Source organism: Chiloscyllium punctatum, chromosome 10, assembly GCF_047496795.1.
Source record: "Chiloscyllium punctatum isolate Juve2018m chromosome 10, sChiPun1.3, whole genome shotgun sequence".
Taxonomy (NCBI): Eukaryota; Metazoa; Chordata; class Chondrichthyes; order Orectolobiformes; family Hemiscylliidae; genus Chiloscyllium; species Chiloscyllium punctatum.
In genome coordinates this window covers 74,587,508-74,604,710 of record NC_092748.1, presented here as the reverse complement: position 1 = coordinate 74,604,710, position 17,203 = coordinate 74,587,508, and the positions used below count along the sequence as shown (strand labels likewise).

General features: G+C 39.7%; 1 protein-coding gene across 1 annotated transcript; it reads left to right on the top strand.

The window, feature by feature from the left end:
- Nucleotides 1-464: 464 nt before the first annotated feature.
- LOC140482296 (retinol dehydrogenase 7-like) lies at nt 465-16,867 on the top strand. The gene is made up of 5 exons (XM_072579535.1): nt 465-899; nt 5,963-6,277; nt 8,749-9,007; nt 9,938-10,101; nt 11,281-16,867. Exons 2-5 carry the CDS (start codon nt 5,965-5,967, stop codon nt 11,502-11,504), a joined length of 960 nt encoding a protein of 319 aa, XP_072435636.1. The 5' UTR covers nt 465-899; nt 5,963-5,964; the 3' UTR covers nt 11,505-16,867.
- Nucleotides 16,868-17,203: the final 336 nt, after the last annotated feature.

The window sequence follows — 17,203 nt, the reverse complement described above, 5'->3', positions numbered from 1 at the left end:
ATTTGTTAAGCAAAGGTAATGAAGGATAATAGCCCAAAGCCAGGTATATGGAGTTGGGCCATCTCATTGACTGCCTGAACAGTTGAGAGGTTGAATGACTAATTCCTACATTACAAAATTAAGATGGGACATACACTTTAGGTGAAAGTAGATGCTGAAAAATGCTTTAATTACTATTACATTAAACGATTTGTTCTAAAAATCTAGCAATTGACCTTTAAATGGAGACAGCAAAATCTCCACAGACAAATTGTTTTCCGGCTAGGATGTGTTGTTGTTAATCTCACTGTCCTCAAATCTCAGTTAGACCTATACTTTTTAAAAATGGGGTTGGGGTGGTAAGGGGGAAGAAAAGAAACCTTGCCAAATGGTTTCAACTTCATAATGCCGGAAGAGCCGGACTTGTCTCCAGCGGACAGCCAATTGCAGAACAGTGAGTGGCAGACCACGACATCGGGATATCCGCCAATCTGCACCGCACCAAATGCTGAAGTTATAGGAAATTTCAGAGAAATAATTCTGAATACCGACATTTCACAAGTCAAGCTCCCAAATCCACTTTCAATGTTTTCCAAGTGTCCAGTTACCGCCTCTCAAATCGTGGATTCTCACGTTTTGTTAACTTTTACAAGCACTTAAAAACAGAAAAAAAAGGATTTTGACAGTCTGAAGTTTTAAGTTTAAGTGGCACTACACATTGATTTAAGGAATTTAACATTCGGAACGATGATATGATCCATGCTGAATGGGTTGACTTTCTGGGGGAGGTGTATATTCCTCAGATCCTATTGGTCCTCCTGAGAAATAGAAGTTCCGGCAGTCTCAAAATTTGCAAAGTTCGAGTGGGTTAAAGGCGAAACATCAAATTGGACATCATTCCAGTTTTCAAACTCTTGCAGGTATGTTTTGATTTCGTATCCAGTGTCTGCACAATATGCCTAAATTAAGATTGACTACTTGTTGCAAAAAAAAATCAGGGAGAAATTAGGTAAAGCCTGCCAATCTAGCTTTGTTCCTGGCTACTTTGTACGAGGACTGTGCGTGACGTTTGAGGCTTTAAAATGTTGCTCGTAAATCATGCTTAGTGACCTGAAATAATTTCCAGGAGACTTTTTACTGGCACAGCCTAGATCGGAGATTGCCAAATCGTAAAGCCACTTGGTATTATTTCCGTAGTTACTCTTGAGTCACCAGTCCCACTTCTCTCCCAAGGCCGTCCCTCTTAACTGCGTGTGTGGACATCTAGCTCCCCTTGAGGATGGTAGGCCAGGACAAGGGCGACCCTATGGCTGTTGAGGGACGTCAATTTTATTTCTAGGGATCGACTGGTAACCAATATCCACTGTAAATCACCTGAGACTTGGTTTTGTTTTGGGGTTTTGCTGTGGTCTGACCTGGAGTCCCTCTTTTCAGGATTTATCCTGAGTTAGGCTTTGTGTTTGCCTTCACTCAAGTGGTCCCCAACCTCAGTTGGTGTTGAGGGTGAGAGTGTCCACTTCCATCAGAATAGTCTGCAACTCTAATGCTCCAGTTGCTGCATTTTCAATTGATAAAGTTAGTTGTAGTGCCTGTTTGGAGACCAGATTGGATTTTGCACGAAATGTTGATTTTCCTGCTCTTCAGATGCTGCCTGAACTGTGCTTTTCCAGCACCACTCTAAACCAGAATCTGATTTCCAGCATCTGCAGTCATTGTTTTTACTTGCTTGGAGTCCAGTTGGGCTTCAGCTAGTAAGCACGTTTACACGGTTACATCATTAATCCTACATACCAAACAGTCTCAGCACCTCATTAAGGGTTCAACCAAAGTCACATGCTTCTGCCAGTTTCCTTAACCGAGCCAAAAATCCTGATAGGAATCCTGATAGGGTTCTGTAACACTGTGGGATATAGGTAAATTAATGTTACTTCTGCAATTCCATTTTACAAAGTAAAATGAACTCACACCAGTGTGTAATTGTTTTAGCCACGAGCTGAGTCAACAAGAATGGAAACGATGTGGAGGAAATATATAATTGTTTTTGTATTAGCTAAAATTGTATCTCAGAATGAGATGTGCCAGCAAAACAATGGTAGACATTACGGGCAAATAGATAAGATGTTGTGAGGGGATGAAGTTAAGCTAGATACGCCTGTACAAACAGTAGGTATAAACATCTGTTTCCCACTTTTACAGAGACAGAGGAACAAACCCCAATTAAAAGGGTCATAGGGATCAGAACAGCCTCGGGAAAGGCACAGATGAAGGGGGTAGATAATGATGAAGAAAGAATATGCCTAACAATGACCTACGGCAGGATGAGGTCAAACAGCCTTGTGAAGCCAGGAATAAGCATTTTGTCACAGACAAGGCCGGATAAGGCAAGAGATAAATAGGGGTAATGGGGGCCGGTCTTAGGGAAGTGGACGATGTAAGCAGGGGAGGAGCAATGTAAAACAAAAGACATCAAATCATATAAATATTATGCATGAATTGAATTTGGTGTGTGTATGTCCTCTACCTTATAGGCACTGGATATCACACCCACTTGCAAGTGTAAAATAAATGACACTACTGATTCAGATCTTGTCTCGGACTGAAATTATTGAAGTGAGTGGGCTTTGTTTCTCACAACACTGAGTACAACAGACAATATCTCAAATTTATCGTCAGCTAGGGATTGTAATATTGCTTACCTAAAATCCATCAGCTCTTGAAAGGTTTTAGTATCTGGTGCCTCAGGGAAAGTTAGGTTCCTAATAACTATAAAAGCTGCAGGTTTACAAACTGTCTAGAAAATTAATTGATTTATTTCATCTACCCCAATGTCCGTTTCACTGGGGGGTCAATAGCACATTTTTTCCATATATTGGGCCCAGTCTTTGGCAGGATTGAAAGAGTCAAGCTTCCCAAATAATGGCATGATCCCAGAAACCTTTACCCAAGCTCAAAGATGTCTATTCCTTGCAAACTTCTATAGAATAGAATAGTGCTTTTCTTTATTGGTCAGGAGTTGGGAAGTCATGTTGCGGCTGTACAGGACATTGGTTAGGCCACTGTTGGAATATTGCATGAAATTCTGGTCTCCTACCTATCGGAAAGATGTTGTGAAACTTGAAAGGATTCAGAAAAGATCTACAAGGATGTTGCCAGGGTTGGAGGATTTGAGCTATAGGGAGAGGCTGAACAGGCTGGGGCTGTTTTCCCTGGAGCGTTGGAGGCTGAGGGGTGACCTTATAGAAGTTTACAAAATAATGACAGGCATGGATAGGATAAATAGACAAAGTCTTTTTCCTGGGGTCAGGGAGTCCAGAACTCGAGGGCATAGGTTTAGGGTGAGAGGGGAATGATATAAAAGGGACCTAAGGGGCAACTTTTTTACGCAGGGGGTGGTATGTGTATGGAATGACCTGCCAGAGGAAGTGGTGGAGGCTGGTACAATTGCAACATTTAAGAGGCATTTGGATGGGTATATGAATAGGAAGGGTTTGGAGGTAGAAGGAGGGCCAGGTCCTGGCAGGTGGGAATAGATTGGGTTGGGATATTTGGTTGGCATGGACAGGTTGAACCAATACTCTGACCAATAAAGGAAAGCATACCAAACGCAGCCTTCACTATCCTGTCTACCTGCGACGCCACTTTCAAGGAGCTATGAACCTGCACTCCAAAGTCTCCTTGTTCAGCAACACTCCCTAGGACCTTACCATAAATTGTATAAGTCCTGCTAAGATTTGCTTTCCCAAAATGCAGCATCTCACAGCATCTCACATTTATCTGAATTAAACGCCATCTGCCACTTCTCAGCCCATTGGCCCATCTGGTCAAGATCCTGTTGTAATCTGAGATAACCCTCTTTGCTGTCCACTACACCTCCAATTTTGGTGCCATCTGCAAACTTACTAACTGTACCTCTTATGCTCGCATCCAAATCATTTATGTAAATGACAAAAAGTAGAGGGCCCAGCACCAATCCTTGTGGCACTCCACTGGTCACAGGCCTCCAGTCTGAAAAACAAAACCCTCCACCTCCACCCTGTCTTCTACCTTTTGAGCCAGTTCTGTATCCAAATGGCTAGTTCTCCCTGTATTCCATGAGATCTAACCTTGCTCATCAGTCTCCCATGGGGAACCTTGTCGAACGCCTTACTGAAATCCATATAGATCACATCTACCACTTTGCCCTCATCAATCTTCTTTGTTACTTCTTCAAAAAACTCAATCAAGTTTGTGAGACATGATTTCCCACACACTAAGCCATATTAACTATCCCTAATCAGTCCTTGTCTTTCCAAATACATGTACATCCTGTCCCTCTGGATTCCCTCCAACAATTTGCTCACCGGTCTGTAGTTCCCTGGCTAGTCTTTACTGCCCTTCTTAAACAGTGGCACCACGTTTGCCAACCTCCAGTCTTCCAGCACCTCACCTGTGACTATTGATGATACAAATATCTCAGCAAGAGGCCCAGCAATCACTTCTCTAGCTTCCCAAAGAGTTCTCGGGTCCACCTGATCAGGTCCTGGGGATTCATCAACCTTTACCTGTTTCAAGACATCCAGCACTTCCTCCTCTGTATTCAGAACATCTTGCAAGGTGTCACCATCTATTTCCCTGCAGTCTATATCTTCCATATCCTTTTCCACAGTAAATACTGATGCAAAATATTCATTCAGTATCTCCCCCATTCTCTCCCTAGTTATCCTTTTGTCCTTTAATATATTTGTAAAAACCCATTGGATTCTCCTTTAATTCTATTTGTTTAGTCTCTGAATCCATTGTGTAAATAAGCCAAATCACTACTCAACCATCAGCAAACATCAGCCCTGGTTTATCCTCCCTGGGAAGTTACAAAGCTGATGGACTAAATAAGGAAGTCCCAGCAAAATGCAAAGTAAAGAGAAGTTATTGATAATGGCAACACAAAAGTAAGAATCAGTTGTCCTAAAGGCCAGCTTCAAACTCTCACTGACATTAAATGTTTGCATCCTCCAGGATCTGGGCATGAAAAATACTAACTTCTGAGTACGGTTAACTTATTTACTTGTTTCAGAATGTGTGAAGCAGTTTGAAAAGTAGGATGATTTAATATGCTGCAATATCTAGGCAATAATTTAAAGCAATGTAAAGAATCTGGAAAATCTGGGCAGTGCTGCTTGATGATTGATTTTTTGCAGAACTGCAGTGTGGAGTATCCATTGAGACGTATGGAGAAGAGCTTTACCTTGCACTCATTTTACTGTCAACAGAGCAGCTTGGGGCTTGAGCACCAATCCAGATTATGTGGATCAAGTAATTTGTAAATTCCTTTGAATGATACAGCAAAAAGAATTGTCAAAACTTCTAAATGCAAAATGGAAGTAATCTGAATATTGCCTGCCACACTTGCCTCTCTTGTATACATACAATTCCTATCTTAATCTTAACAATATATTTTCACAAAACTATCAATCCCTATTTCTACTTATTTTTTTAATGCAGAGTCTACTAATAGCTCCCTTATGGTTTTCGAACTAAATCCAATTTAACAGCTTTCCTCTTTCAATGCCTTCAACCTTAAGCTCTTTCAAATGTCTAATAAAATCTAGAAATAGTGCAACTACTGGAATCTTCTTGCCTATAATATATCTTCCAATAGGTCCAGTAAACTTGTCAAGAATATTCAACAACTTGTAAAGCTAGCAAACCTCTGAACCTTTCCACAATTATTGATGTATTTGTGCTTGTGGTAAGCAAGTCTCCACACTAACAGAAACATTTCATACTTTCAAGACTTTTCACCCCATTTGGCAGTGTCCATGTGCATTCCAGTTTCAGACCATAATACTTCCAAGTGAATTCCATCAACTTTTCATGACTCCATCCCCAACCAAGTATCATCCATTGCAATATTGAATCATCTGGAGAAACATTTAGTGACTTCACAAAAGCTACATATCTTTTAGAATGTAAATACCATTTTAAAAATCCTTTTTGTTCTTTCCAGAAATGCTTCAATACCTGGTTATTTGTGTGCTGCTTTATGTCCTGTATTACCGCTACAGAGACCGTCAACGTATAAAGAATGTTTCTGACAAGTATGTGTACATTACTGGCTGTGACTCTGGCTTTGGCAATGTGCTAGCCAAGCATTTGGATCAACAAGGATTTCATGTGCTAGCTGCCTGCTTTACTGAGAAGGGTGCTGAAGAATTGAAAGAGTGCACATCATCAAGACTCAAGACTTTCCAGTTGGACGTTGTTAACTCTGAAAGCATCAACAAAGCTGCAGAGTTTGTAAAATCTGAGGTCAAGGAGAAAGGTAATCTAAAGATGGCTCTTGCTTCATCTGCCATAGAAAATGCCATTTGTTTGCTGAATAATTTTTATAAATCCGTTTGTCAGCTAATTATATTCACTGCAGTTTTTGAAAAAAATGCAGAGCAAAAAGTGAAAGGTTCTTGTGGCACAGTGGTAGTGTTCCTCCATCTGGGGGTGGGGAGAGGTGGGCGAGTGAAATCGGGAGAATAACTGGATCTCAAAGGGGACAGATGTCTCATCTATGTCTGTCAATAGCCCTGACTAACATGGTAATGGAGCCTTTACTGAATGGCTGTTATGCAATAAAGCCACATCTGTGTGTTGTTGTTTCACTGTAATAGTATTCCTATCTCTGAGCTAGAAGGCTTGACTCATGTCCCACCTGCTCCAGAAGAGTGAAGAATTCAGCTATACTGCTCTACTTAAAAGCCTTAAGACAAGGAAAATGAAATGACATTGCTATTTACAACAGTAAAATCCTTTAAGGGAAAGATGCTATAGTACATTGCCAAACTTTAAAGCTTGTAATTCTGTAGTAAGAATAAATAATCACATTAGGAAGACCCAGCAAGAGAAGAATATCACCTGCAAGGTGTCATATCAGATTGGCCACATCTTCCTTTTGAGAAGGGCTACCTTAAATCCTCACAAGTCTAGGGAAACAATACTGAATGCAGCATCTCATTAAGGAAAGATGTTAAACTGTCACACATTTGAGCATGTTCTCTTATCCATTTTAATGAATCAAATTGTTGACCAAAGCTACATTTTATTGAACAAAAACACTCAAACTGAATTTATTGTGCACAATGCAAGTGACTATCTACGTTCTAAACTACTACAATCTAGTCTCCAAAAATAAGCAATACTTATCTTCCCATGTAAAATCAGTGTCTTGTTAGCCAGGGGTCAACTTCTAGTGTTGCGGTCTCTGCTCTCCAAGCTCAATCTTTTGGAATTTGAATCTGAGTTCTTCCTCCTTCTTGCACTGATTATTCCCTGGTTGTCTCCAGCCTATGTATACTTTAGTTCTCAATGAGGTGTCTGACTTGGGACCTGCTTTCCTGTGGGTAGGAAGCCACCAAATCCTTACATTTCAGCAGACATGATCTCATTATTCAAGTTGTTTAAGTTATCTGCTGGTGTTTATCTTAGCAGACAAAATGCTGTTAATTCAGTTCATTAAGTTGTTTTCCACTGTTAAACTTTTGGTGGAGTTAGGGTTATGCCATAGTTGCTTCGAGACATTTGACTCCTCAGAGTTGGCCACTTTTATTAGCATGCAATTCAGACTGTGGACATGGAAAAGATTTCCTTCACTACTGCCTTATTGAGCTGTTAAGTCAATATATATTCTGATGGCATTGGATTTGTGCACATAAGCATGCCTAAACACCAATTAGTAGGTTTTGTTAGTTGGGAAGTGATACTCATTCTGGTAATTTCCAGTTGCATCTGAACTTTATAGTCAGTCTGAATTGCATGCTGATAAGTGGCCAACTCAGAGTCAAGTGTCTCAAAGCAACTATGCATTGAAGGGTGGCCAGATTAAAGACTCAATGAGTTGACCATGAGGCTTATTTTGAACATCAACGTTTTTCATTTGTATATGATTTTGCTGGTCTGTGACGAAAGCCAATGAATTAGAGGTTGCCTCTTGAATACTACAGAAATGGCCAGCACAACATGGCTTTCTGGTTTGTGTAATACTAAAAAAAAATTTAGAAGGGAAAAGCTTCCGCCTATAAACTCAGGATATTCCAAAGTGTTTTATGTTAACTTTAAGTGTAACCAATATTTAATTTAGAAAAATTCAGACAAGTTTAATAGTGCAAGTTCCCACTAAAATTACTGGACTCCTATGTTAAATCTGGTTTCTCTTTTAAATGCCGTCATCTGTTGAGTTTATCCAGCAACTTCTGTTGCACTTTTACTGATCTTGGTTGAGGGATAAAAGCTGGCTGAGACATTAAAAGAACTGCTGTCTACAAAAAGTATCAGAGATGTATCCGAGAAGATAGATGAGCTTTGGTTTAGCGGATTAGCTGAAAAATGATACCTCTAATGCAGTACACCTTCTGTCCTGTAATGAAGTATCAGCCTAAATGTACTCTAGTGATGCTTAAAATTAAAAGGCAAGAATGCTGATCACATGAAGCTGTACCTTTTTTTAAAGTATTATTCATTATTCTACACAAACCAGTACAGCATCTTTCATAAACCATTGCAGTTTTGAAGAAGTGATTATACAGTGTTAACTAAGCTAAATTTAAATGTTTTGCATATATCACAAGTTGTCATATTTAGTTTTAGAGGGTTTAATAAATACCTTGTGACTTAGTCTTTCAATGAATAGTCACTGCCCCTCCCATTTCATAAGTTATCCTCACTTCAAAATAAATAGAGCATTGTTAGGAACACATAATGGGGAATAATCTGAAGTTAACTTATTTTGTTTCTATCTCTTTTTAGGTCTGTGGGGGCTGGTGAACAATGCTGGAATCTCTGTACCCGGTGGACCAAGTGACTGGTTAACAATAGATGATTACAAAGTTGTACTGAATGTCAATCTGATTGGACAAATTGAAGTTACTTTGAGTGTGCTTCCACTGATAAAGAGGGCACGAGGTAGAATAGTCAATGTGGCAAGTGTATTTGGTAAGGTCAGTTTTGGGGGTGGACCTTACTGCATCTCCAAGTTTGGTGTTGAAGCCTTCAATGATGGTCTCAGGTGAGTTAGAAATTGCAGAATTGTCCATTAATATTAGCTATGTTCTAGTATTTTCAAATTTTATGATCAAAGTAAATCAGAATAACATTTATTGACTTACTGTACTTGATCCAACAATCTAAGATAAGTATGATCAGTACAGAGGTTTTGTTTGTCCATGGGATAATGATATTTGTTACTCATTTTTAATGGCCTTAAGAAGGTGATGGTGCATCATAAACTGCTTGTTGCAAGTTTTAAAGGTGTTGTTGAAAAAGCCTTGTCAAGTTGCTGCAATGCATCTTATCTATGTTATATACAGTCACAAAGATGTATAGTATGGAAACAGACCCTTCGGTCCAACTCTTCCATTATCCAGAATAAACTCGTCCCATTTGCCAGCATAACCCTCTCAACCCTTCCTATGCATATACTGATGCAGATGCCTGTTGAATGTTGTACTTGTACCAGCTCCACCACTTCATTTCATACATGCACCAACCTCTGTGTGAAGAGGTTGCCCCCTTAGGTCCCTTTTTATGTTATCCACCCTCCCATTAAACCATGCCTTCTAGTCTTGGACCCACCCCATCCCAGGGAAAAGATGCTATTTTGATCTTTGTAATGGATGTATTAATGACTTTGTCCTAGTAAAGGCAGGGTAAATGGAATTTTTACAGAAAACACAATAGGCTATGTTATTTATATATAACTGTGTTAATGATTCGTGCTGCTTTATACACTTATTCATACAACTACAGAGTCACCTTAGCTATATAAATTGTGTAGCAAATTGCATGTGTTCCTTTCATGGGCAACTGGAAGCAGTACAAACCTTCCTCCATCACACACTGGATAGGATTTAAATAAAAACAGTCACAAAATAAACAAAACAATGGTATGATTGTTAAAAGCTGTAACAATGCAGTAGTTTTCTTGTTTTTTTTTCAGGAGGGACTTGAGTCATTTTGGTGTAAAAGTTCTTTGTGTTGAGCCAGGCTTCTTCAAAACAAATATCACCAATTTAAACATGATAACCAAAAGCCTGGAAGCAATCTGGCTCAGATTACCACAGGATGTAAAGGATGACTATGGAGCTGATTATCTCGATAAAAGTAAGTTTTTCTGTGAACTACAGATACTTCTAATTGAAGCATTTCTTTTGAAATGTAAATCTTTCGTACAGGCAGAAAATATTGCCTAAGTACCCAATTTTAAAATCTAATGAATTCTTTTCCCTTAGCTGTGTTTTATATTTAGAGAGCAGCATATTTTAGAAAACACAAATTTTTAAGATTTTAAATATGCTTATTTACAATGTCATAATTTGGAGATGCTGGTGTTGGACTTGGGTGTAAAAAGTTTTAAAATCGCACAATACCAGGTTGTAGTCCAACAGGTTTAATTGGAAGTGCTGCTCCTTCATCCAGTGGTTGTGGAGTACACTATTGTAAGACACAGAATTTATAGCAAAAGTTTACAGTGTGATGTAACTGATATTATATATTGAAAAATACTTTGATTGTTTGTTAAGTGAATTGTCTGTTGGAATGGCCATGTTAGTTTCACTTCTTTCATATATAAATTACAAAACCTTTTTAAAAGTTACATTCTCAGGTTAACTTTACCTGGGCTGACACCAATTGTTAATGTGTTGAAGGTGTTAGCCCCTGTGTGTTGCTGTCTGTCTGTGCCATTCTGTTTGGACTAATTCTAATCTAAAAAATGAATTAACAGAATCTTACATGGATTCATGCAGTTTTTGAGCAAAGTACAATGTAACTCTGCAAGTACAAATTCACCCCACAAACGTGTTTGTGTGGTTGGGGGGGGCGGGGGGAAATGGGTGGGTGAGAGTATGTAAAAGGGTTTAAGTCTTTGAGTGGGTGAGTGTGGGAGTCTGTGTACGTGTAGGAGTGCCTGTGGGGTCATTTCTAACAGATGAGGGACTTAACAAACAGTCAAGGTATTTTTCAATGTATAATTTCAGTTACATCACACTGTAAACTTTTGCTATCAATTCTGTGTCTTTACAATTGTGTACTCCACAACCACCTGATGGAGCAATACTCCGAAAGCTAGTGCTTCCAGTTAAACCTGTTGGACTATATAACTTGATATTGTGTGATTTTTAACTATCTACATTTTTTTTGTTGTTTTCAGTTTTAAATTGGCGCAGTCACAATACCTTAACTAACTTTTGATATGAACTTTTTCCCTGTAGTCTTTCAAACCAATTGTAATGTAGCTTTCTTTAAGATGTTAATTCATTTTAATAACTACTTGTTTTGCAGTTATACCTAAATTTAAGGCAAGGGTTAAGAAGCTTGCAGACCCAGATTTGATGAAAGTAGTATGGTGCATGAATCACGCTCTGACAGCTGTTCACCCTCGCACTCGCTACTCTGCTGGACTAGATGCAAAACTGTTCTGGATTCCCCTCTCATACATGCCAGCTGTCATCTCTGATATTGTGTTCAATGCTGACCAGGTTAAGCCAGCAAAGCGTATCTTGTAATATGTATTTGAGAAAGCTTCTTTACAATGAAAGGAATTTTTAAGTTTTTTAATTTTGATACAGCGCAGAAAGTGAAGGGAAATGTAAAATTCTATAATTATGTGCATAATAAATATACCTGCTCCAACTCTATTTCTTAAGGAAGTGCTTTCTGATTATCAGGAGAATGTTAACCAATTGTTGAAAACCCAATCTTAAACAGATGAATGAAGACGAAAGGCCAGACTAAGACTCTCGATACCAATTTTTTATCTAAGTCCACTTATCCATGAAGGAAATCTTATGGGCTGTCTCTCCGTCTTATAGGTTTCCAAATTCATTTACGAATCAATAAACCTGTGAATGATTGTAAAGCAACCTGGACTCTTAACATATTTAATACAATTCTTCATTTGATTCATTTAACCTATTAACTACACTGACTCAAAGAGCAAAGTATGCTGAGTGCCAAAAAACTGAAGTAAAAGCATTAAATGTTGGAAATAGTTAGCAGATCTCGTGGCATCTATAAAATCGAGGGAGGTTCGCTAGTGCTACTAAGGACCGTTTAAACTAGAGTGGCAAGGGTCTGGGAATCAGAGCAGCAGGTCAACAAGTGAAGGGATTGAGGGAAAGGTACATGTTAGGGCCAGTAAATCAGAAAGGGAAGGCATTGAAACAGGTAAATGAACACAACGGTACTAATGGGCGGACATGTTTATTTCAATGCAAGAGATAATATATATAAGGCAGAGGAGTTGAGAGTCTGGGTCAGTACACAAGATTACATTGTGGCCATTAGAGACTTGATTGAGACATGGACAGGACTGGCTGCTCAACGTTCCAGGGTTTCATTGTTTTAGACAAATAGAGAGGAAGGTAAGAGGTAGAGGAATTGCTTTTACTCATCAGGAAGAATGTCCCATCTGAAATTCGAGGACATACTGGAGGGGTTAATCCTCTGAGGCAATCTGGGTAGAGCTAAAAAATAAGATGGGTACAATATCTCTGATAGGAGACAGCCACCAAAACATTGAGGAACCAGTATGTAGGTAGACTATAAAAAGATGCAATAAAGAGCCGTTGTGGGTGGCATTAAATTTTCCAATATTGATTGGGACTCCCTTAGAGCAAGAGGCTTAGACAGGGCAGAATTTAAATGTGTTCAAGAGAGTTTCTTGAAACATTGTGAGGATAGTCCAACTGGAGGAGGGGCTGTGCTGGACCTTTGTATTGGCTAATGAGCCTGGCCAGGTGACTGTGATCTTTCTGTGGGAGAGCATTTTGGAATCCAGTTTAAAGATCACAACTCCTTTAAGATGGCTATAATCAAGGATAAGTCAGGACTTTGTGGTGAGTTACTAAACTGGGGTAAGGTGAATTATGACCGTATAAGGCCGGAGCTAATGAGTTTAAAAAGTGTGGTGCTGGAAAAGCACAGCCGGTATGCAAGCAGCCGAGGAGCAGGAGAGTTGACATTCTGAGCATAAGCTCTTCATCAGGAATGTGGGGGGTGCCCAAGGGGGCTGAGATAAATGGGAGGGAGGTGGGGAGTTTTAGCTGGGAGGAGTTGTCTGGTAAGTCCACTTTTGATGTGGGAATTGTCTTAAAGGCCTGCTGGTGAGAGTTCAGGACTGACGTACCAATGAGGAGGAATGACAAGAATAGCAAGGTAAGGGAACCTTTGAATAAGAAGGGAGGTTGTGAGTTTAGTCAAAAGGGAAAAAGCAGCATATGTAAGTGTTAGGAAGTTAAAACTGGACTGAATTTGCAATGAATATAAAGAAAGCTGGAAGGAACTCAAAGGGAATTTAGAGAGCAAAAAAAGGTTATGAAATGACCTTGTTGGGTACAGTTAAAGAGAACCTGAAGGTATTCTATACATAGCTTAAAAACAAGAGAATAACTAGGGAGAAGGTAGGACCACTCCAAGGTTAAAGGAGAAAATTGTGCTTGGAGGCAGAAGATGTGAGATCATCGAACAATAGAATTCCCTACACTGTGGAAATAGGCCCTTCGGCCCAACAAGTCCACACCAACCCTCTGAAGAGTAGCCCACCCAAACCCATTCCCTCTCCTATTATCCTACCTATTACCCCTGATAAATGCACCTAACCTACACATCCCTGAATACTATGAGCAATTTAGCATAGCCAATCCACCTAACCTGCACATCTTTGGATTGTGGGAGGAAACCCACGCAGACACTGGAAGAATGTGCAAACTCCACACAGACAGTCGCCCAAGACCGGAATCAAACCCGGGTCCCTGGTGCTATGAGGCTGCAGTGCTGGCCACCATGCTGCCCCATATGGGGAATTTGAGTCATCATACTGGGGAAGTATTCACCCAGGGGAAGGGTGTGGAGGATCGTGAAATTTGTGTTGTGTATGCTAATATGCAACGGCGTTCTGAGATCAAGAAAGCAGTGAAGTTCAGTCTCTTGAAGAGAATGAAGGTGGAAATGTGCCCAAGGCCCAATGATATCTACCACAGGCTATTGAGAGAGGCAAGAGAGGAAATCGCTGGAGCTTTGACCAAAATCTTTTGTGTCGTTGCTAGCCACTGGTGAGTCCTAATAGACTGGCAGGTAGTTAATGTTGTTCCTCTGTTCAAGAAGGGAAATAGGGATAATTCAGGAAACTACAGACTGATGTGTCTCACTGGTGGTTGGGAAGCTATTGGAGAAAATTCTTGAGGATAGGATTTAAACACATTTAGAAAAACATGGCCTAATTAGGGGCAGTTAGCATAGCTGTGTGCAGGGCAGGTCATGTCTTTCTAACTTGATTGAATTTTTCGAGGAGGTGACAAAGGTGATCAATGAGGGGTGGGGCACTGGATATTGTCTGTGTGGACTTTAGTAAGGTCTTTGACAAAGTCCCTCATGGTAAGCTCTTCAAGAAGGTTAAGAGGCATGGGATCCACAGTGACTTGGTTATATAGATTCAGAATTGGCTGGCTGAGAGAAGGTAGAGGGTAGTGTGCAAGGGTATATTTAAGGCTAGAGGTCCATGACTAGTAGTGTTCCACAGGGATCCGTACTGGGACCCCTGCTGTTTAAATGCCTTGGATGAAAATGTGGATGTGGGGTTATTAAGTTTGCAGATGATACAAAGATTGGTGGGGTTGTGGATAGTGTAAAAGGTTGTCAAAGGATACAGCGGATTATAGATCACTTGCAGATATGGGTGGAGAAATGGCAGATGGAGTTTAATCCAGGTAAGTGTCAGGTGATGCATTTTGGGAGATTAAATGTTAAGGAAAGGTATATGGTTAATGGCAGGACTCTGAACAGCATTGATGTACAGAGGGATCTTGGAGTTCAAGTCCATAGCTGACTAAGTGATCACATAAGTAGGTAGGGTGGTAAAGTAGGCGCATGACATGCTTGTCTTTATTGGTTGGGGAATTGACTTCGAGAGTCAGGATGTCATGGTGTTACGGCTTTATAAAACTGTGGTTGGGACACACTTCGAGCAGTGTGTTCAATTCTGGACAGCACATGACAGGAAGGATGTAGCGATTTTGGAGAGGATGCAGTCAAGGTTTACCAGGCTGCTGCCTGGATTAGAGGGTATGAACTATAAGGAGAGGCTAGAAAAACTTGGGTTGTTTTCTCTGGAGCAGTGGAGGCTGAGGGAAGACTTGATAAAAGTTTGTAAAATTATGAAATGTATAGAGAGGGTCAACAGTCAGAATCTTTTTTCTCAGAGTTGAAATACTGTATATAAAACTAAGGGGCATGCATTTAAGGTGAGGGGGGAAAGTTCAAAGGTGTTAGGGATAGAAAAGGATTATGCAGTGGGTAACTCACTCGTAGTGGTCTAATTTAACAGAAAAATGAATCGTGCCACACAAACCTTGAGTTTATTCATGAGGTCATGAGGAGAGACAAGTTGACCTCATGGTCACAACCCCTCCAATGAGATAAAGAGAGTTGCGTGATTATATAGGTTACAATCATTTAACAGTTAGCAAACTCTTAATTGTAGTATAATGAGTAAATAGGTACTTTGCTCAGTCACTAGCCTCAATCATGTAGGGTATGGACAGTGCTAGTTCGTAGCTGATAAGCAAGTATTAGTATTACGATAGATTCTCATATTTTAAAAAAAACATTCCCATGCTGGGAAAGAGCTCACTATCAAGTATTAGTACAGCTGCAAGGTCAACACCTCACTGAGCCTGAACATACAAACTTAACAAACAGACACTAATAAGAGATTTAAAGGATTCCAGGCTTTTAATATGCGACAAGATGGCTGCTTTGGTTAGCAAATCTCCCACAAAAGTAAATATGAGGGGCAAGTTTTTTACACAATGTTAGGAGTCAGGAATACATTGCCGGGGTGGTTGTGGAGGCAGATACAATAAGAGCGTTTAAGAAACTTTTAGGTAAGTACATAAATATGCAAGGAATGGAAGGATATGGACCAATGACATGCAGAAGGGATTAGTTAATTTTAGTGTCATGTTTGGCACAACACAGTAGGCCAAAGGGCCTGTTCCTGTGCTGTACTGTTCTATATTCTGTGTTAAATGAAAAACAGCTAACACTGCAAATTGAGGACTGATTGTGAGAACTGTGAGGGTTTGTGGTGTAACTGTTCTTGAGGAAGTTTGGAAAATTGGGGACAGTTGGGCAAAGAAAGGCCTGTGATAGGATAGAGGGGAGGAAAGATTAAAAGGAATGATTTTGTGTAAGGAAAAGTATTTGATAATTGGACAAATAAAGCAAATTTGAATCTAGGTAGTGTAAACATCTCTACTACTAACCACCATCAAAAGAAAAAATTGAAGGCAAAAGTTATGTATTAAATTGTTAAACTCATTGTAGAAGGTTGCAAAGTGTCTTATCAAATGGTAAGATACTGTTCCGTAAGCTTATGTTGAGTTTATTGGTACTTGAGAAGGTCTAGGTCAGATGGTGTGTGGATTTGGAAGGGAGAACAAAAATGGCAGCTAACTGGAAAAATGAGATGTCCCACAACTTAGTCACTCAATCTACATTTAATATCTCCATTGTAGAGAAAATCACTAAGTAGAGAATACTGTTATACTGAATTGAAAGAAGGACAAATAATGTGCCATTTCAACTGGAAGGAGAATCTGGAGTATTGAACACCGCGAAGGAAGAAATTAATGGGTGGGTGTTGTATATCCTGTATGTGCAAGGGCAGTTAACTGGTTAGTTTTGGGCATTGAGCACAATAGCAACATGTGATAAGCTGATTTTGTTTAATGTGTTAATGATGAATTGAAACAGGTTGTGTACCTTTGACTCTTAGCTAATGATTACTTAAATATCTTATGTGCTGTTACTGTACAAGATGCTATCAATTGTTTTCTCCTAAGTGTCTTAATAAAGAAATATTATTTTATGACCAGAGTTCTGTTTGTATTTAGTAATGAAAGGTTTACTCATTCCCTTGGAATCGTGGGGCAGTACAAGGGGTTCGGGGGTGGTGGTGGCTGGTGTGCGGTGGGTAGATTTGCTGCTATGAATCTCCATAAATTGACACAATATAATTTAGTATACATTGACTTGTACATAATGGAAGACAGTGGAGTATGTTTATCTTGCCTGTGCAAGAAAGTTAATAAGTTGTGGTTTTAATGGTGCTGAAGGTAGTCACTCTATCCTCACCTTTAGATTTCACCACTATTCCCCACATTTGCACTAAAGCTGTGATGAGGTCAGGAGCTGACTGGCCTTG